We start from the raw sequence: 24,678 nt of genomic DNA, 5'->3' as shown, positions 1-24,678 counted from the left end.
ATCATCAGTAGATTCTTCATTCCAGACATTTTTATTGAATTCATATTCCACCTCTGCCATGGCGGAATTCGAACCTGGGTCCCCAGAACTTTAGCTGAGTCAAAAGTTATGGGGGCAGTATTGAATGCTCTCGTGGCAGCGGGCAGGGGGAGGTGGTGGTGAGTGGTGGTATGGGCGCATGTACATGTAGCCTCAAGAAGGAAAGTGGACAGGTTGACAAAGAGTTCAGGAATATCCACATGGACAATGATGGGGTAAAGGGTAATGGGGGTATGTTGGATTGTAACAGGAGAAATGTGAGTATGCCGGGGATGGAAGGAACTTGGTGGTGATGGGTAGTCAGCAGCACCATTTTTGAGCTCACCAAGAAATGACAAAGTTTGAAAAACAAGCTAGAAAATAATCAGTCTGGGAGGGGTCTCTGGATATATATGAGGAGTTCAGCAACACAGTTTTGGCCAATTAGGAGCACCTATAAATGTCCTGCTCAAACCATGGAGAGCATGGCCCCGCTGAGTGCTGGACTTGCGGGTTTAATGAACAATGAATGAGCTGGCTCTTTTACTAATGGTGTGCGTTCAGGCAAGAAACCTTAAAGTTTCGGCCCTATCATGTATATGATCTTAATTGGCATCTGATCCTTACAGAGACATGCCAGAATGGATTTAGGGTCAAACAATCAAGGGCTTGTCTGCTGCACAGAGGCAGCATGGGCCCTGTTAACTACCAGGTTCCCATGTTTTGGTTTTGAAATGTATCTAGTTGATTGATACATCTAGCTTCCTGTAGCCATGTGACTATGCCAGCAGGCTACCTCTGGAGTCAGACACCTTAAGATCAGTTCAATAAAGACCTCTCACTGAGTGCACATTGAAGAAGACTGCTGTCCTTATACATGAAACATGGTGTGCAGAAGTGAAGACAAAATAGAATATTTAACCCTGCAAATGATACAGAGAAAATACTGAGAACACAGGAATGCAGAATGGTTCAAAGCTGCAAAAAAACTGCTGAAAAGAACAAAGGGAAACAGACAAAAGCTGAAAGTGAAACAACTCAGAAAGGTACACAAATAAATAAAAATCTCCAAAAAAAGCTGTGTAAAAAAGGACAAAAATAAAGTATACACAGGCTACAAATGAAATTATTGGCTGCAGAAAAAATGATGAAACAGACAGAGGCTGCAGATAAATTACTGGTTGAGTAAAAATGCAGTAAATTTTACATCCCATCTCCACTCCAATTGAAAAATTATGCCAAAATGGCAGTATTTTACATTTATAATGACAAAATACTGAGACTGCAACATACCTTTAGTTAACAAACCTGAACCAATAAAAGTAGCAATACTACTAACACTTAAGGAGGGACTGCGACAAAGTGTTTACCACCTTAAGTCTAACAAACGAGGAAAGAAAAAAGACAAACGAGATTTTGAAAGACTAGATGCACATTTTTAACCCCGAGTATATGTTACATATGAACATTATGTATTCAACACTAAAGTTCAGAGTGAAAACGAGACCATTGAACATCATAGCAGTAAAACAACTATCAGAATCATGTGAATTTTGACAGCTAAAAGATAACCTGATTAAAGGTAGTCTTGGGTATGAGAGACTCCTTGATGAGAGCAGATCTACTACACGATGAAAAACTGACACTAAAAAACACGATTGACATGTGTCAAAATGCAGAATTTGTGAAACATCAGCTGGAGCATATGTAGGTTTTCTTTTGTGAGCATCGCTGGCTGGGCCAGAATTTATTGCCCATCCCTGAGGGAATGTAGGAGCATACCAAGGGATACATTATGCTAAGAAACAGTGCAAGCCAAGAGAGCCAAGCAATTGGCCCAGGCATTGTTCAGGTTTGTCATGACCTCTGCACACCATATTGTTTCAGCTGTGTTCTGGACCGGCATGTTTTTCTGCTAGCATCGCGGAGAATCAGGCGTGGATGGAAGATTCTGGTTGAGCTTTTTTCTGTATCCAATTAGTGGGATGCAAATCAGTTTCATGCCAGCTCCATTGGATTTCCCAATCCACCATGGCAAACACCAGCAGAAGACCCCACAGGAAATTCACGCCAGCGTAAAACCGATTTTTGGACTTCTGCCAAATTCTCCCCATTGACCAATCAGTGGGGCCATGGAAGAATTCTGCTATACGAATGCAATGCATATGTAGAGACTGACTATTAGAACAAACAGTTGTTAATGCATGAAAACAGTGGTTGTGTAGTGGGTTACGCACCATCACACAGGATTGTGCATGCAAATGTGAATTTTGTTTGCTCGACAAAAGGGGGTGTTTGTACCTCTTGTTCGATATGAAAGAGGGATGTTTGGGTTTTGACTGTGGATCCTACATTAGAATTTTATACTCCCCCCCACCAATGGGTTTTTAGGTGGGGGCAGCATGAATTAAAGGGATGGGATTCCTTCTAGGTTCCCATCCACCCCAACCGCGGAGCGATTTTTGGACGGGAAGCCCACTTTTGCTCCTGCTGAGACCCTTAATTGGCTAATTTTTAGGCTGGCAGAAAGTCTGAACCTTTGTTGGGGAAGTCTGAAAAAGAACAGAGTTACATCTTGGGCAGGAAGAGATGGAGGGGTTGGGGGCACCTCTATTAGATGTCCACTTCTAAAGTCAGACATCCCCCCCCCACCGCCTCCTCACTTTCAGGTTCAGTGGCATCTGAGGTGAGATCAGACAGAACGTGGACAGACTCCTCTACTCTTTGTTGAGCCTGGTAATGATCTCTGATGTCTTTGCACCTCTGACATATATCTCTGGGATAATTCAAAAGGCTCATTCTTAGTCTCCAACAGTCCTCTGAGTATGAGAGACCTCAGTTATCACTGCCAACACCTGTTGTGGACATGTGTTAGTGAGGTGATCATCAGCTTGTAAACCTATTCTAAAATTAGGATCTAGCAAAGTGGAGGGTGCAAGTGAATGCAGTGATGGGTCTTCATCAGATGATTCCTCTGCCTTCTCATTAAAGGTAGCCTAGGGCTAGGTCTGAGGTGTTTGCTCAAGCTTTTTCTCAGCCTTTTCTTGCAGGTAGCTGGAATTGAAAAAAGAGATAATTAATGATCAACTAGGCAGGCTCCATTATAGGTACATTCTAGGTACTCAGTTGATGTCTGCATGTTGTCAATGTGAACTGAATGGACCCTCAGTGGCTTGTTGGGGGGAATCTGATGTTACCTTCTGTGCATGAACAATTTCTGTCCTCTCCAGTGAACTCTGCCATCTGCTCCTTGTGGGAGGAAAGTGTCCTCAGCTCAGGGGTTCCTCTTCTGGTCATCACCCTCTCCTTTGTGTTGTGGGCAATCTCATCCTGCATAAAGACAGATGGATTGACTGTGAACACTATGAATGAAAGAGCATTTCAGAAGCATGCATGCCTGCTGTGTGTGCTTTGCCCTTCCTAGAAAGCGATCAAGATTCAATTTGTGCAGGATCTTACCCAAGATGGTGATCTTAACCTGCCTGCCAGACATGCAATGCTGATGTTCCATCTGCTGGTCTTGTGTGGCATTCCCGTGGACTCTAACCTGATACTCCTATGAGAGTGTGAATTTGGAATGAGAAGAAGTTGGCAGAGCGCATCAGATCATTCATTCTTTTCCTGAAATGCTGGGCAGTCCTTTGGCCTCCTCCCAGTCCATTGTGGTCAGGTGCCAGGACCTCCAGATCCCAACCCAAGGAAGGAGCCTTTGCAGGATGGCCTGGATGAGAATCCCCAAGGAGGCCTAGCTGAACCATGGGCAGATATTTTGTCCCCGCTATAGTGAAGCAGAACTATACAAGACACCTGCCTGCAGTGAATGAATGTCTATGTAAATGCCATTTAAACATAGAACATAGAACAGTACAGCACAGAATAGGCCCTTCGGCCCACGATGTTGTGCCGAGCTTTATTTGAAACCAAGATCAAGCTATCCCACTCCCTATCATCCTGGTGTGCTCCATGTGCCTATCCAATAACCGCTTAAATGTTCCTAAAGTGTCTGATTCCACTATCACTGCAGGCAGTCCATTCCACACCCCAACCACTCTCTGCGTAAAGAACCTACCTCTGATATCCTTCCTATATCTCCCACCAGGAACCCTATAGTTATGTCCCCTTGTAATAGCTCCATTCACCCGAGGAAATAAACATGGCACCATACCCTTCGAAACCATGAGGTTAAGGCAATTTGGGTGAATCCTACTCACGCTGTCACGAGATTCAACAATGCATAATTAATGAGAGAAAAGTAGAAAGTTGGACAGGTAAATCCAACCCTCCACCCAGTGCGAATCATGCTGGCTTTCTTCCCTGCCACTGCACTTGGAGCAGAATTTTACCTTTTTTTCCGCAAACTATGGCAGCGGGCGGGAAAAGGGACATTGAAACTGTTTGAACCAACAGCAGCTTTCTCCGCAATGTTGGCCAGAACTTAGTGATAAATGTTGAAGGGCTGGGCCCACAATGACATGTTGGTGGAGCCCACTCTGCCAGCAACTTTGTTTTCAAGATCAGGCCACCATTTTTAAAGACTGCCCTGATGCACAGAAGTTAAGTCATAGAGATTAGTGCTGGGGGTCAACTATTACAACCTGTACTATTGGACTAAAGGGCAGTTGAGTGTTGTAGCCAAAATTGCTCATGAAACAAAAATAGCTTGGGAAGCAAATTGTGAGAAAGACACAAAAATTCTGCAAAGAGACTTGGATAGGTACGGGCAAAAGATTTGGCAGATGGAGTGTAATATGTGAAAATGTGAGGTTATCCACTTTGATAAGAATAGAGAAACAAAACATTACTTAACAGGAGAGCAACTACAGAATGTTATGGTGCAGCCAAAGAGTCAGCAGAAACTTTTCCATATATACTGTAATTCCCCACTATTTTCATGACATTGCCATCCTACTTCTAGCAGGCTGGTCATTGCAAAAGGAGGCCATTTGGCCCATCAAGTACGCAGCAACTCTTTGACAGCGTATGTTACCCAGGCCCCTATCCTTGTAACTCCCTACATTTGCCATGGTTAATCCATCTAGCCGACACATCATGGGACACAAAAGGGGCAATTTACCATGGCCAATCCACCTAACCTGCACATCTTTGGACTGTGGGGAAAAAAACTGGAGAACCTGGAGGAAACCCACCCAGACATGGGGGAAACATGCAAACTCTGTACAGACAGTCATCCAAGGCCAGAATTGAACCCGGGTCCCTGGCGCTGTGAGACAGAAATGCTAATCACTCTTTCCATTTTCTACTAATTTAATTATGTTTTGTTTGTTTTCTCCTGGCCCCTGCAGGAATTCCTATCAAGAGCATGATGAAGACAAACAGCTCACTTCATCAGTGGATTACTGTGAGGAAAGTGATAAAAGGAGGCAGTCTCCTTCAAAGGGACTTCTTTCAGCCACATCATTAGGTAACTTTTAAAAAAAATAACTCCAATTTGTTTCTGATATAACTGATGCAGATATTAACCAAAATTATTGGATGAAACAGTCACAAAATGTAATTGTAAGGTACTATGACAGCACATTACAGACTTCATCAAAGTTTTCTATGAGCTAACTTTAGATTGATTCCTTAACAAAATAATTAAAGCATTTCAAGACCTGTTGAGGTAGCTGATGTTATTAGCCATGTTGGTAGTACCTTCTGCCATAAAATGCATATTTATGGATGTTGGCTGAGAAGAAGACCAAATTTCATTGATGCTATTCTTATTCCCAATATGCTAAGGGCACTTACGAGAGAAGCAAGAAGGTTTCTAGCATCTGTGGGAACTTGTTACTGACAGAGCTGGTAGAGAAATTGAACTCTATACCCTTTCCCTTGCTGTCTGTAATCATTATGGATTTGGAGAAGAAGATGTCTGTGTTTCTTAGCCCCCAGATTGTATGATCAATTTAACTAATGGCCGCATGCTTTTATGAGTGTAAATAAAAAAGGCAGTTTATTCAGCCCAAAAGTTGAAATGCTTTTTCACTCACACTCACGAGAGAAACAGTTTGAGAAAATACGCATTGTTACAAGCTGTAAACAAAATAGTTGACTTTTTAAAGGTTTGGTTTGTTGGAAGAAATGAAGCCATTGCAGGTCTGACAAAGGTGGTGTTTTCACTCCAAAAGGGTAGTTCAAAGTCTTATATCAAGGATTATTGCAAGATTCCCTGGAAGAGATGGATATTTGGTAGATCGTGAAGTTAGTCACTTGTTGTTTCTACTTACCAGGAGATCAAATTCATTCATAGGTGGGCTTGAAATAGGAATGAAGCTGGGATACTTTTTAGATGTGACATTCTCCAGGTTTAAAAGGATTTGGTCTACTGCCTGCTCTGCTTCTGATGTCCTGCAGCTGATGTGTAGACTGCTTGAGTTTCTCTGGGCCTTGAGATAAGTACGGTTCGTTACCTGAAGACTAATGTCCACATAATGGATTAGAGCCAAGGTGATTGATACCAGCTACAATTAGCTCACTGCACTGGATATTCTAACTTCACATCTCCAACAAATCTGGCAGTCATTGTTTGGTAGATTTCTTCCACTAAGCTGGTAAGGATGGTCTCTCTACATCTGAGAACTCCATCTGCAGTTTTGAACTTTCCAGATGCATTTTCAGATTTGAGTTAATCCTATGTCTGGGCAGAAATTGCAAAAGTCACTTGACCCTTGACAGCCAGCTTAACAGTCATTTAGTGTTAATTTTCAGATAAAAGACAATGGCAGAAACATTTATATTTTTTATTTCTTTTATTAGTGCCACATGTAGGCTTACATTAACACTGCAATGAAGTTACTATGAAAATCCCCTAGTCACTACACTCCAGCGCCTGTTTGGGTACACGGAGGGAGAATGTAGTATGGCCAATGCACCTAACCAGCACCTCTTTCAGACTGAGAGAGGAAACCGGAGCACCCGGAGGAAACCCAAGCAGACACGGGGAGAACATGCAGACTCCACACAGACAGTGACCCAAACTGGGAATCAAACCTGGTGCTGTCATGCAGCCCATCTTTGAATGGATGGGACATACCGTAACTGGGCATAACAGACCATACACGAATATAATACATATAAATTAATAATTATATGTTGTACATTTTTTTGGGAGAAGGAGTATAAAAACTAGACAAGAGAAATGAAATGTTGAACTTGAAGTGAAAAAATGTTTAATGTTAAGTTTATTTATTAGTCACAAGTAAGGCTTACATTAACACTGCAATGAAGTGACTGTGAAATTCCCCCAATGGTGGTTGATTCTGGTTTTATCAAGAAATGAAGTCCTCATTAAGCTTTGTAATGCATCAGTAACCAATAACAGCTACTTACATATCCTTATTTAATGTACCTTGCTTCCTGAAGGGAGAAGATCATCATTTCACCTGGAGTGCCTAAAGAGACAGAAGAATCAGGGCTTGGAAGTTCCTTGCACAACTCCACTCTCTCAGAGGACTGCACTCCCACTACATTTAATTCAGCACCAGGTAACAAAATGCTACATAAATTTACAACCCTTCTGTGCCAACATTCTACTCTAGGTTTAATCTAAATGGTTCCCAGAAGAGTTTGTTTTGTTTGTGTGCCCCAGTACACTTGTATGGAAGAAATTGGTTTTATTTAGCACAGAAGTGTTGGTTTAGTGGTGCTTTGAAATTACTTTTTTTATTGCCACCAAATGAATGTGAAATTATTTGGGTTCTGTGGTGTAATTAGAAGTGCAGGAGTCATAACCCTGAAACATGCCTTTTACCTATGAGTGGCTGTGCTTTTGTGTATTCTCTTATTTATCAACATCTAATAGATCACTTTGATAGAGATGAAGTCAACAAATCTTTTTCTAATGAAATTCTATTTAATCATTTATTAAATGGTGCATCATTTGGGCAGTGAGTGAAGTGTGCACTTTGTCCATTCAATGACATTGGTGGGAAACCCAACTGATTTTCATGATCAGGTCTTGTTTAAAAACAGTAGCTAAATTGCCAGAATTCAGAGGGGATGTGCTAATGTTACTAGGCCAGTTATCCAGAGGCCGAGGTTAATGAGCCACCATGGCAGCTGGTGGAATTTAAATTCAATTAATCAAATCTGGAGTTGAAAACTAGCCATAGTAATGGTAACCTTGAAATGGACGTTGATTGTCATTAGAAATGCATCTGGTTCATTAATGTCCTTTAGGGAAGGACATCTGCCATCCTTACCTGGATTGGCCTACATGTGACTTCAGATCACAGCCTTCTGAAATGGCCTACCTGGCCACTCATTTGAATTAGAGATGGAACAACAAACAATGTCCACACTCCATGAAAAGAATCAATTACTGTTTTTAGGCATCTTTCCCATTTGGGAGAATGGGAAATCTGGCACTGCACTAACTGAAGTGGGTCTGCCGCAGCATTTTAATGGGGAGGGCTGAATGGAATGTGGTTGTCCATGGAGCAACAATCTGAAGTGGGAAGGAAACAAACAGCAAACATAAGGGAGTTCAACTCAAGGAAACCTTACAGTAATCAACAATATTGAAAAAAGTTATTGTCATATTTGCTTCCAACTTTAATAGGTTGATTCACTAATCCCTTTCTGGATTGCAAAGGGAATTCTAGCCGGACGTAGGCACAGAAATACTATTTGAGTTTTGATGGTGTCATAGGATTCATTTTAATACATTTAGATCCTTGCTAGTTTTGGGCAGGAGTGCTAACCACCTAGCTCTGGACCCATTCAACAATTGCAACAAGCAGGCCTCTAACATTGGGTTGCCATTTCTTTCAGTTTTTTCACTGCCATCCAGTGTTTTTTATTACATGGATTGGGAGTGTTGCTGACAAGACCAGGTTTTATTGCCCACCCATATTTGCCTTTGAGAAGGTGGTGGGGAGCTGCTTTCTTGAACTGTTGCAGTTCATCTAATGTAGGTAAACCCACATGCTGTTAGGGAGGGAAGTCCATGTTTTTGATGCAGCAACAGCGAGTTCCAAGTCAGGATGGTGGTGTGAAATGGAAGTGGTAATTGATGCGCGTTATCACACACGAGGCTTGAGATGCTCAGGAAATAAAGGCTTTTATTTGCTGTAACAACGAAGCTACTAATTATATACACGATCCCAGACTGAGGGGTCCCAGACAGAGCAGAGACCTTTATACCTCTCCCAGGAGGCGGAGCCTGACTGGGATGTACCACAATAACTATAATACAAGGTGTAACAGCCCAACCCTAACCCCAACAGCAACAAGTAGAACAACCCATCCCTAACCCCAACTGCAACATATATACATACTTGTAGTACTGGCCAGACCCTGGCTCAGTACTATCTAGTGGGAACCAACGATGGTTCACCACATTCACCCCTCCTTTGAAGACAAAGGCCGGCGGGGTACAAAAAAACAGAATAATTTGTCATCAGTCTATAAGTTCAGACGGTCATGGGGACCGCACCGTCGTTGTGACCTCCTCAATACCGGCGATGACACCGGAGTAGGCACTCGCGGTGGCGTTCTCCCCAAGGCGATGTCCAACTGTTCCTCCACAGTCTCACGGGCCGGTTGACCCTGAGGTGATGGTAATCCATGGAGTTCCGACACGCCCTGAAGTGGCGACCATCCTCTGGACTCAGGCAAGCTGTACACGGGAGTAAAAGGGTTAAGTAATGGTCCCGATGCTGCCCGCGCCGTGTCCGGAGGGGAAACAAGAGTTATGGGGTTTGTAACAGGGGGTATGGGAGCGACAGGGGTTTCTACGTCCCCTGCTGGCGCCAGGTCTCGGATCGAGACCGTGTCCTCTCGCCCGTCAGGGTATGCCACATAGGCATACTGAGGGTTGGCGTGGAGGAGATGGACCTGTTCGACCAACGGGTCGGACTTGCGGGCCCTTACATGTCGCCGCAGGAGGACAGGTCCTGAGTACGTCAACCAAGACGGTAATGAGGTCCCAGAGGAAGACTTCCGAGGGAATGAAAACAGCCTCTCATGGGGAGTAGCGTTGGTTGCCGTACACAGGAGTGAGCGTATGGAATGGAGCGCATCAGGGAGCACCTCTTGCCAACGGGAGACTGGAAGGCTTTTTGACTTCAACGCCAGTAAGACAGCCTTCCAGACTGTAGCATTCTCATGTTCCACCTGTCCATTACCCCTAGGGTTGTAGCTCGTGGTTCGACTAGAGGCAATCCCGTATGAGAGCAGGTATTGCCTCAAGTCATCGCTCATGAACGACGAGCCCCTGTCGCTGTGAATGTAGCTGGGGTACCCGAACAGGGTAAAAAGATCACGGAATGCCTTGATAACCGTGGCAGCGGATGTATCAGATCAGGGAATAACAAAAGGGAATCTCGAGTACTCGTCAATGATGTTGAGGAAGTACACATTCCAATCTGTTGAGGGAAGGGGGCCCTTAAAATCGACACTCAGTCTTTTGAAGGGACGAGTGGGCTTGACTAATTGTGCCCGGTCAGGTCGGTAGAAGTGCGGTTTGCATTCTGCGCATACCCGACAGCTTCTTGTTATGGACCTGACATCCTCCACCGAGTAGGGCAGATTGCGGGCTTTTATAAAGTGGTAGAGCCGAGTGACCCCAGGATGGCATAGGTCATTATGGAGAGCCTGCAAATGGTCCTCCTGTATACTGGCGCATGTTCCACGCGAGAGGGCATCCGAGGGCTCATTGAGTTTCCCTGGACGATGCATAATGTCATAGTTATAGGTGGAGAGTTCAATTCTCCACCGCAAGATCTTGTCGTTCTTGATCTTGCCCCTCAGCGTGTTATTAAACATGAATGCCACGGACCGCTGGTCCGTGATCAGGGTGAACCGTTTTCCCGCCAAGTAATGGCGCCAGTGCCTGACGGCCTCCACAATGGCCTGGGCCTCCTTTTCCACTGCTGAATGCCGAATTTCGGGGCCTTGGAGGGTGCGGGAAAAAAAGGCGACGGGCCTGCCCGCCTGGTTAAGTGTGGCGGCCAGGGCGAAATCAGATGCATCGCTCTCCACCTGAAAGGGGATGGACTCATCAACAGCGTGCATTGTAGCTTTCGCGATGTCGGCTTTTAGTTTATCAAAGGCCAGTCGGGCCTCTGGTGTTAGGGGAAAAGAAGTGGACTTGATGAGCGGACGGGCTTTGTCCGCGTAATTGGGAACCCACCGTGCATAATAAGAGAAGAAGCCTAAGCATCTTCTCAGTGCTTTTGCACTAGTGGGCAGGGGAAGTTCAAAGAGGGGACGCATACGGTCTGGATCAGGGCCAATGACCCCGTTTTCCACCACATATCCGAGGATGGCTAAACGGCGCGTACGAAACACACACTTCTCCCTGTTGTAGGTCAGGTTCAGGCGAGATGCAGTGCGTAGGAAATTCAGGAGATTTGTATCGTGGTCCTGCTGGTCATGGCCGCAGATGGTGACGTTATCCAGGTACGGGAAGGTGTCCCGCAGCCCGTTCTGGTCCACCATTCGGTCCATAGCACGCTGGAAGACCGAGACCCCATTGGTGACACCAAAGGGAACCCTGAGAAAATGATACAAGCGACCATCCGCCTCAAAAGCCGTGTACTTTCGGTCCTCTGGGCGAATGGGGAGTTGGTGGTAGGCAGACATGAGGTCTATGGTGGAGAACACCCGGTACTGCGCAATCTGATTGACCATGTCAGATATGCGCGGGAGGGGATACGCATCCAGCTGCGTGTATCTATTAATGGTCTGACTATAGTCAATGACCATCCGGGGTTTGTTCCCACTCTTGACCACCACGACCTGCGCTCTCCACGGACTAGCGCTAGGTTGTATGATCCTTTCCTTGAGGAGCCGCTGAACTTCAGATCGAATGAAGATCTGATCCTCAGCGCTGTAACGCCTACTCTTAGTCGCAATGGGCTTGCAGCCTGGCACAAGATTCTGGAACAGGGAGGGTGTGGTAATCTTCAGCGTCGAGAGGCTACAGGCGGGGCGCGTTGGGCAATTTGGAGGCTGCTGTTCTCCCACTGAAAGCGAAGGGAGTGGCCCACCGTACTGTAGGGTTACACTCCTCAAGTGGACCATGAAGTTTAGTCCGAGAAGTATCGGCGCGCAAAGGTGCAGCAACACCAGGAGCTTGAAACGCTCGTAAACTGTGCCTTGCACCGTTAAAGTTACCACGCAACTCCCTAGCACGGTGACAGACCGGGACCTTGATGCCATAGAAATTGTCTGTTTGACAGGTTGAATCCGGAGTCCACACCGCTTCACAGCGTCTGGGTGGATAAAACTCTCAGTGCTCCCGCTGTCAAACAAACAATAAATCAAGTGGTCGTTTACCTGAATGTCCATCATAGACTTGTCAAGTCTATGAGGTTTGGCCTGGTCCAGGATGATCGACGCCACCGTTGGTTCATGAGCGCCACTGCAGGCGGCTGAGATTGACGAGGATGACCCCTGCTGGTCGTTCGCGGTCGGTGCCGACCAACATGGCCACTCCCATAGGTCGCACGTGGGTGATGGCGTCAAACTCAGTGACCCCTGGTGGTCACACCTCTCCGACTCCGTCGACCGTAATGGCGTTGTCCTGGCCTCGCACGTGGACGAAACCCTCGACGATGCCGACGACGAAGAACCGGGCTCCGAGGAATCGCAGGCCGCACTGCTGTTCCGAGAAGCAGATTTAGATCGGCACACTTTCGAATAGTGCCCCTTCTTACCGCAGGCGGAGCACAACACAGCTTTAGCGGGACACCGTTGCCGAGTATGCTTCGCTCCCCCACAGAAGTAACACCGCGGGCCGCCCGGAGCTGCTGCCGTCGTCTGGCCCGAGTGTGAGCACGTCATCACGCAGCATTTCGAACCCGAGGGACGAGGAGAGATCAGCGACTGCTCCTGCCACGTTGTCTCCACGTGGTCTTCAGGATACAGTACTAGGCTTTTGGAGGCCGTCTCCAACATATCCACTAGTTCTATTGCCTGGGTGAGGTCAAGATTACCTTTCTCCAGTAGTTTGAGTCGGATGTAAGATGATCCGACTCCCGCCACAAACGCATCTCGAGCGAGGTCGTTCATATTCTGCTCTGCCGACACTGCTTTGCAGTTACAGCCCCTGGCTAGCTGTAGGAGCTCGTTCGCGTATTCCTCCATCGTTTCGCCGGACTGCCGTCGTCGAGTGGCTAAGAGGTAACGAGCGTGTATTTCGTTGGGCGGTTTAATATAACGCTTCTTAAGAAGCTCGAGGGCCTTTGTGTAGTCGGTGGCCGCACGGATCGCGAGGTAGACAGTGTCGCTTACCCTCGCATGGAGGACCCGGAGTCTGTCATCATCTGTGGTGACCGCTGCGGAGGCTGCCAGGTAGTCCTCAAAACATTTCAACCAGTGGTCGAAGGTGTTAGAGGCGCCCGCCGCACGTGGATCCAGTGTAAGGCGTTCAGGCTTCAATATCTGCTCCATACTCTCTATATCGTTTTTTTTTTCCGACGAGAGTTTATTTACAGCAAATAAAATTGATGCGCGTTATCACACACGAGGCTTGAGATGCTCAGGAAATAAAGGCTTTTATTTGCTGTAACAACGAAGCTACTAATTATATACACGATCCCAGACAGAGCAGAGACCTTTATACCTCTCCCAGGAGGCGGAGCCCGACTGGGATGTACCACAATAACTATAATACAAGGTGTAACAGCCCAACCCTAACCCCAACAGTAAAAAGTAGAACAACCCATCCCTAACCCCAACAGCAACATCTATACATACTTGTAGTACTGGCCAGACCCTGGCTCAGTACTATCTAGTGGGAACCAACGATGGTTCACCACAGTAATATTCCCATGTTCTGCTGTCCTTTTCCTTCTTGACCAACCTTATTGCACAAGGGACCATATTTCAACTTTTCTCTCACTCAAGGGGCCGATGGCCAAATTTCAAAATGATAAGGTTTGGCACAAAATTAAACATCAATTTTTAAAAACTGAGGTATAAAAAGAAACAACAATGTTGAAGCAATAAATTGATCAATAAGAGCAGTAAATAAAACATAAAAACTAGGAGCAGGAGTAGGCCCTTTAAATTTGGAGACAATACATTTAGCTCCCTCATCTAAATCATTAAAATATATTCTGAATAGCTAGGGTCCCAGCACTGATCTCTGAGGTACCCCACTGCCTGCCATTCAGAAAATGATCCTTTTGTTCCTGTTCTTTCCTGTCTGCCAACCAGTTTTCTGTCCATCTCAATACATTACCCACAATCCCATGCACTTTAATTAAACATGTTGGACTTAGTTGAAAGCCTTCTGAAAGTCTAAATAAACCACATCCACAGGCTCCCCCTCATCAAGTCTACAATTTATTCTAAGAATTCCAGTAGATTTGTAAAGCATGATTTCCTGTTCGTAAATCTCAGATTCTACTACTGTTTACCAATTGTCCTGCTGTAAAATCTTGATAATGAACTCTAGAATTTTCCCCTCTACTGATGTCAAACTGACTGGTTTATAATTCCCTGTTTTCTCTCTACCGCCCTTTTTAAATAGTGGGGTTACATTAGCTACCCTCCAATCTGTAGGAATTGTTCCAGAGTCTATAGATTCTTGGAAGATGACTGTAATGCATCCATTGATTTCTAGGGCCACTTTCTTAAGTACTCTGGGATGTAGATTATCAGGTCCTGGGAATTTAATTGACCTTCAATCCCAACACTACTTCCCTACTAGTACAGATTTCCTTCAGTTCCTCCCTCACTAAATCCTGTGCTCCCCAATATTTCTGATATATCGTTATGTCCTCCTTTATAAAGATAGAACCAAAGTATGTATTTAGTTGGTCCACCATTTCTTTGTTCCCCATTATAATTTCCCCTGTTTGACTATAAGGGACCTACATTCATTTTCAATCTTTTTCTCCTCACATATCCACAGAAACCTTTACAAGTCAGTTTTATGTTTCCTGCAAGATTACTCCCATACTTTATCTTCCTCTACTTAATCAATCCTATGGTTCTCCTTTGCTGAATTCTAAACTGCTCCTAATCCTCGGGTCTATTGTTTTTTCTGGCCAATTTCTATGCCCCTTCCTTGGATCTAACATTATCTCTCATTTCCCTTGTAAGCCATGGTTTGACCACTTTTTCTAGTTTTACTTTTGCACCAGACAGGAATAAACAATTGTTGCAGTTCACCAATGCACTCTTTGAATGCTTGCCATTGCCTATGCACCATCATCCCTTTAAGTAACTATAAGGGGATTTTCTCGGGACGTCCCTCTGGGGGGTCTTGTATTCAGCTGATTTCAGCTAACAGGAAGACTTAAAAGACTGTATGCAGTTAAAGGTGTTCTTTATTTGACCAACACGTATTGGGAGAGAAATATTCAGAGGATTCCAACTTCTGATGTTACATCACATGAGCACAACAGATATACATTTTCGAAGATTCATTCCACCCGCCCAACCTGTCGTCCAAGCTGGATGGTCCAATTGCATTAATGCACCTTATTTAATTTGGCCAATAGCATTCTATCTTCCAGCAGAATTAGGAATTCATTGGTCAACCGAACCCAGAGGTTTTCCCCCCATTGCCTAGTAACCTTACCTACGCAAATTCGGAAGACTCAAGGGTCGCTCCTAACACCTGCAGTCCTGGGAACGAGAAGGGAGTCATCTTCTCTTGTCTGTTTTCTGTCCCTCAGTGGAGGCTGAATACCTCTATTTATTGAAACAAGAAGCTGAATCCTATTAATCTCAAAAACCTCGGTAGTTTGTAGCTGCCTGGCCTGCCCTTGATAATAGGATATATGCTCTATGGTTCCAAAAGAATGTGGTCTGTCTAATTAAGTTTATTTCCCATTATGCCGAGGGGTAAATTGCTTGTTGGCCAAAGTTCACAAGAAAATTCAAAAATATAGTTTAAATCTATATGTGCTTAAACAGTCAATACCTTTGAATAGTATATAAGTGAGGCACATCGTGATACCTTTGATAAATATAAGGCACACTATGGTCCCCATTTTAAACTAATCTGCTTTGTTTTAATAGTCTTCAAAAAGCAGGGGTTTATATTCGCTGCTACAGTTCCTTACCCTGCACCCCCCCCCCCCCCCCCCAACCAATGGCTAGCCCAAGATTAGGCCATTAAATAGAGCTGTCCCAATAAATGTTCTTAGATCCCGAAAAATAACTTGGCCTCCAGTATCCTTTCTTTTTTTCCCTGACTGCCATTGCTGATGCTGCACATTCTGTGGACTTAGCAAGTCGTGCTCAGCCACATTTAATCAAGTTTATGATTACCACCAATGCCAAGATTACAATGAAAAATAATACGCTTAGCCAGCCTGAGAGCCAACCACCTAAGGTAAATGGTTTGGGGTCTTTGAGTTTCCCCACCTCTTTTTTGATGTGTTCAACCAGATTAGTTATATTTTCTGAACTATTTGGTATGTACGTGCAACACTCTGATCCAATTACTGTACATGTCTCACCCCTTGCTGCCAAGACATAATCTAATACCAATCTGTGTTGAAGCACCAGTGTGCATGGCTACTGTCTCATCATTGATCTTAGTTAGGTCAGTGGCTGTACTATTGGCAACTTGTTCCAAAATGGGAGCATAAAATCAGAACTTTTCACATTATTTTAACTACTCCATCGTGGGGAAACAATATACCAAAAAACGGTTCTGTCTCTATAATAGCCCATTGATGTCTTGGCCAGGGAGGGAGTTTAAGAGTGTGATATATGTATGGGATTACATATCCAAGGTAACATGACCCACTCCATCTGACAAGGAGCCAAGGATATGCCCTATCCCTGCAAATCCATTATGTTCCATTACGAGTTGGATAAGTGTTGCCTCCTCTGAAGTAATAAGAAATATTGCAAGATTGGTCACGACCGGGTGGATTCAGACATAGCCGGGTGATTAGATCTACCATGTAGTCACATTCACTCACGCCTAAGTTTTTCCCTTGGCCTTCCATATTTCTAGCACAATATATTCCTTTTGGTTTTAGTGTTGGCTGTTTTAAGACTAAACCAGGAGCTGGTTTTCCTAGGTTATAGATAGGTATATGTTTATATAGCTCAACCTTCCTGCGCATGACTCTGTTATGAAATTCTTTCCTTACCTCTCTACTAATGAATCCTGGTATCGGGTGTCCAGGATACCTAGAATTCTGGGCTGTTTGATCCATCATTATCAATTCTGACCATGTCAGAGGTAATGGTTGTAGAGGTATTCCCCCGCCCCCATGGATGGATGGGGATGTGTGAACATACCCAACACTTTTGACTGTCTGGACATTCTAGCATATGTGTGTGCCATATATAAGCAAGTATTCATACGTACCTCCCAAGGGGAACATTGAAGTACCTTAGTTGCTGGTCCTACCCGAGTCAAAGTTTGTACATTCAACACTAAAAACATACAAACACACCTTTTCATCATTACAGTTTTTACATCTTTTCCCCTTTTTTCTTAAAAAAGAAACAAACCCCCACCTTTGGTCAATGTCAAGTAAATAAAACTCATTTACGGACACACGCAACAAACATGTTACACACTGTTCCACATTCTTGACTTGGCCTCTGTGTTGAGTGTAGTCTAATCAATCTTTATTGTAGCTGTAGAATTTCAAAAATCTTCGCTATAGCAGGTGATATTCTGTAAATATACACCAAAAATGCCTTTCGGCCTTAAAGTTTGTAACTTATCAATTGAATTATTTCTACTTCCCCTCTTCTAAAAACCCCCCATTATTCTTATGTCATGATCTGGCCTAATCTAGTAGCTTATCTGCAAATCCAAATTTTGAATTATCATCACTGTAAGTATAAAATTTCAGGATTACTCATTGGGATATAGGACCATATTTCTCATTTATTAGGGCACATGTTTGTCCTGAAACATCAATGAATTCCTAACCCTATTTTGTCTGTCATAAGTTTCAGCATTACCTTATCTCCTGGTATAGGCAATTTAGGAGTATTCTGTCCTGCCAGTTTAGTCTAATCTCTGTGCTGCTTCTGAGTGATTATCTGTTTTTTGAGAGAATGCAGATGGTCTATTACAACATACATTGAAATACTGCTCCTTAGTTTATTTCAAGTTCTCCTCCCCCTGTTATTGCATCCTCTGGGAGGCGCATTGCTCTTCCTGTTATCAATTCAAAAGAGGTTAATCCTGTTCCTCAGGCAGGAGGAGCCCTTTGTTGCAGCAATATTGCAGGCAAAGCCTGCACCCAATTGTTTCCTTCTTCTAAAATAACACTGGCTAAACTGTTCTTCAATGTTCAGTTCATTCATTCCACCATCCCTGAGCTCTGAGGATGATATGGTATAGGAAATGTTTGTTTTATTCCTAACATTCAACAGACTTCTTTTAAGACTCTCCCTGTGAAGTGGGTTCCCTGATCGGAATCGAACTGAATAGACATTCCCCACCTAGGTATTATCTCATTTGCCAATATCAGAGCCACAGTTTTGGCCATGACATCTTTGCATGGAAATGCTTCAACCCATCTGATAAACTGATCTACAATTATCAAACAATGTTTTTCCTTGGACCCGTGGCAAAGGCCCTGTGAAATCCATTTGTAAATTTTCCCATGGTCCTTTGGGTCTTGCCTGACTTCCCATTTTAATCCTGCAGGGATGGCCTAGTTCTACTTGGGCGCACTACAGGCACCTCTGGCAAAGCTTCACCACATCTCTTCCCATCTGCTTCCACCACAAACATTCCCTTAATAAATTAAACATTTTGTCTCTGCCTGAATGTGCTAACCTGTGGTACACTTTGAGCAGCAATTGCTGTATTACCCCCTCGGGGAATATTATTTTCCCCTCCCTTCTCCATATTCCACTTGATCTTTCCATCTTCCATCTTTCTTTCACATTTCCTTTTCCTCTTTAGCTGCTTGTTCCTGCACTTCCTTCACATAAATATCTCAGCTATCTTTGACTGACACAGCTGCTACCCCTGTATCCATACCCAATCCTGTTCTACCAGGGTCTTTGCAGCTTTATCGGCTAAGCTGTTTCCCTTCTGTGCTTGACTCTCAATCCTTTTGTGGGCTTGAACTTTTATTACTGCTGCCTGTGGTAAACCACTGTTATCTGTTATCTGTGGTGGTTAACCACTGTTAGTTTGTATTTATTATTACCTGTATATGTGGCACATCCCTGTCGGTTCCACCCAAGACTCCTCCCCCTGGTCCGGGCATAAAGGTGGTGGCTCCTCCCCCGAGCCTTCGGTACAGACCAGATCTCCGACAGGGATGGCTCCAAGTTCTTGCTAATAAAAGCCTATTTGTCTTGCTCACAACTAGTCTTGACTCGATTGATAGTGCATCACTGCCTCTAAGGGGCTGCGGGCTACTTGGAGTAAATCCCGAATCAAATTCTCATGCTGTATGTGTCCCTCACTAGAAGTTGCAAAACTTTGCCTACTTCAGGCTGCCATGTAATCATGCCCTATTCCAAAAGCGTACCTTCTGTCAGTGTAAACATTAACTCGCTTCCCTTTGCTCCATTCTAAAGCTTTGGTTAAAGCTAACAGCTCTGCTACTTGTGTTGAATTATTTCTGGGGATTTGGTCTCCTGCAATCACTGTTCCCTCAACATTTACCACCACCCCCGCAGTGTGGGGTTCTTCATTAACATATTTTCTTGCTCTGCCTACACACAGATTAATTATCCTTTCTCCTGCAAATGGCTCTTCTGCGAAAACTTCACTTACTTCCTCATTCACTTCCAAAACACACTCATGCCCGGTTCCTTGCACTATCAGTCCTCCTGAGGGATTTTCCCTTACATCTCTGCTGATTTCTACATGCCTATCTCCTGGCAAGAGATTTGCTTCCCATTTTGAAAGTCTTCCATCGGAAATTCCTTTCAACCTCCAGACTTCCAGGAGCTGGATGATTGTGTGGGGGCTATGGAGAATTATTTTTCCCATCAAAGTGAGGGACTCTGAAATACTTACTGCCCACGAGGCACATGCTAACGCTCTCACACATCGATGCATGCCTCTGGCAACTGAATCTAATTGGGTGGAGTAGTACCCAACGGGTCTTAATTTATCCCCATGTCACTGAGTCACGACAGCAGCTTGGATCCTGTCATTTTCCTGACAGAAAATGTGGAAAGGTTTCATGAGATCTGGCAATCCTAAGGCTGGGGCTTTCACCATAGCTTGTTTTAAATCTAAGAAAGCTTGTGCTTCCGTCTCTCCCCATTGTATATTTTCTTTGCTGTCCCTTCCTCCTTTTATCAAGTCCTGTAAGGGCTTCATCAATGCAACATAATCCTCTACAAAATTCCTACAAGAATTGAAAAGTCCCAATTGCCTCACTCCTTTTACAGTATATGTCTCTGCAATAAAAGTATGGCTTTCTTCCGACCTACAGGAATCTCTTTCTTACCATGGGATATGACATGTCCCAAGTAAGTCACTTGTTCCTGTCCTAATTGAACCTTTTTGGGTTCAACTTGAGACCAGCTTCTTGAATCGCCTGAAATACCTTGCGGAGGGCTAGGCAATGCGATACTGAAATGTCAGAGGCTATCAAAATGCCATCCACATGCTGTAGGATAGTCGTTCCTCTGCATTCTAATGGATCAATTAATTGGGCTAAATATTTGTGAAATATGGCCCGGGCTATTGTGAAATCCCTGTGGCACTCGGGTCTAAGTGTACTGCTGGTACCCGACTGTGAATACAAACTTATATTGGTGCTTCTTCGCTATGGGAATTGACTAAAATCCATTACTATGTAGCACTGTGAATATCATCTGTTCGGACCCAATGTTATTTAGGATACTAGCTGGGTTGGCCACTATGGGGTGCTCTTGAGCTGCGTAGCAGTTTAAGGCTGCATGATCGATAACGGTTGTCTGGCTTTTTAACTGGCCAGGTCGGTGAGTCAGTCTTGAAGGAGGTTTTAGTCACTATTTGTTGCTTTTCTAAGTCTGCAATAATAATTTTAACTGCTTCCATCGCTTCCGGCTACATCGGATACTCGGGCTGGGGGGGGGCCGGGGTGCGGGGGGGGGGGGGGGGGTGGGGAGTGGTGTGAGGGATGAGGGACCCCCCTGGAATTGTTACCGGAAGAACGGCCAAATACCCACAATCTTGTTTATGCACAGCCCAAACCTGGGGGTACCATAAAGCTAAATTTCCCCACACTGTTCTGATCTCCCAATTTGTTCGGAGGGTTGCTATCCAAGAAATTATACCTTTCTGTTTCTGACCCCACCAATTTTGCTTATAGGGCTTGCGCCACATTATAGTACCTGCCTTAGCATCAATTACAGCTCCCAACTGTTCTAACATATCTGTTCCCAAAATACTTCCTTCTCCTGTTAAATATCCAAATCTGAACCAATTCCTCTCGAACCCCTATCTCTCATGTAATATGCTCACTTAATATAACCATCTTAGTTTTCCCCAGCTACTCCTATTAATTGTATGGTTTGGTCAGTGTACCACAAGGGTAAGTCCGTTATGGATATAGCTGTCCCAGTATCCACGAACATAGTACAATGATAACCCCCCAAATTTGCCCTTACATACATGCTGGGGATCTCGCTCTGTAATCTCGAGACTCGCTAATTGTCATTTCTGTCCTAATAACTTCTGCAACTCATCTGCCGATATCTGGAATACTGTCTGTGATGTCTGCTATGCTGGGATTGGTGCTTGGGGCGGAGCCTCAGAGGGCTGCCTCACCCATCTGGGATACTGTCCTTCTTTCCCTCCCCCCTTCAGCCAATAGTCCTTTATGTCAGGGGTCTCCAAACTACGGCCCCCGGGCCACATCCGGCCCGCAGCCAGTGAGGCGGGACGGGATTCCCACTGCCGAAAACACTTCCGCGTCCGGAACCCCGCCGCTGACACAGGATCCGGATGCGGGGACGGAAGCCACAGGCCGGACATTTGCTGCCGCTCCGCGCGGTGGCTGATGGACCCATGGGAATCCCCGCCCTCTTTACCAGCCTATTGTCCAATCAGAGCTGCCATCCTGTGACTGACAGTTCATTAAACGAATCAGCAATTGAGACATCTGTTATCCAATTGCCGCTCTGCATTGACTGAGTAACAGCTGCTTTATCCAATCTGTAAGTTCCATCTGTCTGAAATGAGCGAGAACAATGACAATGATGATGGCAATTCAGACCAATTCAGTTATGGAAGGAAAAAAGAAAAGAAAAGTGGACAGTGAGTGCCACCTGTTTAATGAAGAATGGGGTGTAAAGTACTTCTTTGTACAAGCAGGTGATAAAGCCTTGTGTGTCATATGCAACAAAACTGTTGCAGTTTTGAAGGAGTACAATGTGCGTCGGCACTATGAGACCAAACATGAACCAAGTTATTCCCAATTCAAAGGAACACAGCGTTTGGAAAAATTTGAATCAATGCAACACAGGTTGCTTTCCCAACAAGCTTTTTTTACGCAGAAGATAACTGAAAATGAAGCTTTAACCAGGGCCAGTTACAAACTAGCTTATGTGTTGGCTAAAAGAGGAAAGCCATTCACCAATGGAGATCTCATCAAAGAGTGTATAATGGAAGCAGTGGAAGAGTTAAGCCCAGAAAAAGCAAATCTGTTCAAAATCATCAGTCTTGCGCCAAATACTGTTGCCCGTAGAATTGAGGATATAGGAAGCAATATATTTCATCAAATTGCAGACAAAGCAAGAAATTTTCAGTTGTATTCTCTCCCACTTGATGAATCGACTGATGTGTGTGACACATCACAACTCCTAGTATTCATCCATGGTGTCGACAGTGAATTTAACGTGACACAAGAATTAGCATCAGTGCATAGCATGCACAGCACAGTAACTGGAGAAGACATCTTCAAAGAATTGCAAAAAACTGTGTTAGAATATAACCTGGAGTGGAATAAGCTGCAATGCGTGACAATTGATGGAGGAAAGAACATGTCTGGGGTGAAGAAAGGTTTGGTTGGACAAATCACAAAAGCTTGTGAGATTGGTGGATTCTCAAAGCCCATGTTTCTGCATTGCATTATCCATCAACAAGCATTGTGCGGAAAATATGTGGATATATCTTGCGTTCTGAAACCTGTTGTTTCAACAGTGAATTTCATTCGATCTCACGGGCTTAATCATCGCCAGTTTCGTGATTTTCTGAAAGAAACTGATTCTGAGTTCGGTGACTTGCCTTATTATACAGCAGTTTGATGGCTTAGTTGTGGAAAGGTTCTATCACGGTTCTTTCAGCTCAGAGAGGAAATTGATGCCTTTCTCACAGAGAAGAATCGACCCGAACCACTTTTATCAAACACTGACTGGCTTTGGAAATTGGCATTTTTTGCAGACGTGACAGGCCATATGAATCAATTGAATCTGAAGTTGCAAGGTGAAACAAATTTGATTTGTGATCTATTCGCGCATGTCAAGGCATTCAGGGCAAAACTGATGCTATTTTAAGGACAGCTGAAAGTTCATAACTTGGTTCATTTTCCATGTTGTGAAAAATTTCATGAAGAAAGTGAAACAGAATTTCCTTCTTCATTTGCAACAGAAATCATTAAGGACTTGCAAAAACAATTTCAGGAACGATTTTCTGATCTTGATGGAAACACAGATGAAATAAAACTTTCAAAATCCATTTGGCTGCAATGTTGAAACACTCCCAAGTCAGTTTCAAATGTAAATTATTGATCTCCAATCAGATGACATGCTGAAAGACAAGTATAAAGAAGGAAATCTGATCCAATTTTATAAATCTTTGCAGCCTGAGCAGTTTCCAAATTTGAAGTGATTTGCTTGTGGATTTGTATCAGTTTTTGGTACAACGTACCTGCGTGAACAAACATTTTCAAAAATTTCAAGCTTGAAACCTCAGTTCAGCAATATTTTGAAATTAAAAAAGCAGTTCCATCATTCCCAAAAATATTGTGCAAAACTTCACGATTTGTTGGTTACGATTGAAAACTCCAATTGCCAGAATTGTGTAGAAAGGTGCAGACTGAATTTATTTTTGTTCGACCTTTATTAATGGTTCAAGTTTATTTTGAATTTCTTTGCTTTGTTTTACTGAAGTTCTTTCTTGGGGCGTGTTTATTTTTCTTATTGTGTGCCACAAAATTGGACAAATTCTCATTTCAAGTAAACATTTGTAAAATTTCACTAAATAAAATTAATTTAAAAATGAATAGCCTGCTTTTCTCATCTGCAGTTAAGTAATTGATTATTTTGTCAGAGCATTTGCTAATGTTTGACATTTTTACTCATATATCATTTCTCAGTGTAAGCACGGCATTGTTTCTTTGTAATTGTCACATTTCTCTTTTGTTCTGAATCATATCATGCTGATTACAAAGATGATCCAAATAAAACTTATTCATTCATTTAAATTTTATTCATTCATTTATAAAACTAATTTTTTTTCTTTGGCCCCCGAAAATGTGTAAAATATACGATGTGGCCCTCGCACTGAAAAGTTTGGAGACCCCTGCTTTATGTCATGACCCTTTTTCTGACACTTCTTATTCTCTGTGGATTTGCTTCGACATTCTCTCGCATGATGCCCTTTCTTCCCGCAGACTAAACTGAAGCTGTGGCTTAATCGATATGCACTGGGGTTACTTTCGGATTTTTCTCATGATTATCTTCTGCTTTCATAGCCCGATTCATAATTTCCTGATAATGGATTCCTATCGGAAGACTCATTTCTATGATTCTAGT

The 24,678-nt window shown here is 43.8% G+C and overlaps 1 protein-coding gene across 1 annotated transcript in view; it reads left to right on the top strand.

Annotated features, from left to right (window-relative positions):
- LOC144498638 (voltage-dependent L-type calcium channel subunit alpha-1C-like) overlaps positions 1-24,678 on the top strand; it is a 1,025,631-nt gene that overhangs the window by 983,540 nt on the left and 17,413 nt on the right. Inside the window, exons 44-45 of the mRNA XM_078220060.1 lie at positions 5,322-5,440; positions 7,384-7,505. Coding sequence (XP_078076186.1) covers positions 5,322-5,440; positions 7,384-7,505 — 241 coding nt within the window. The remainder of the gene's footprint in view (positions 1-5,321; positions 5,441-7,383; positions 7,506-24,678) is intronic.

Source organism: Mustelus asterias, chromosome 9 (genome assembly GCF_964213995.1).
Source record: "Mustelus asterias chromosome 9, sMusAst1.hap1.1, whole genome shotgun sequence".
Taxonomy (NCBI): Eukaryota; Metazoa; Chordata; class Chondrichthyes; order Carcharhiniformes; family Triakidae; genus Mustelus; species Mustelus asterias.
This window is presented reverse-complemented; position numbering and strand designations above follow the sequence as displayed.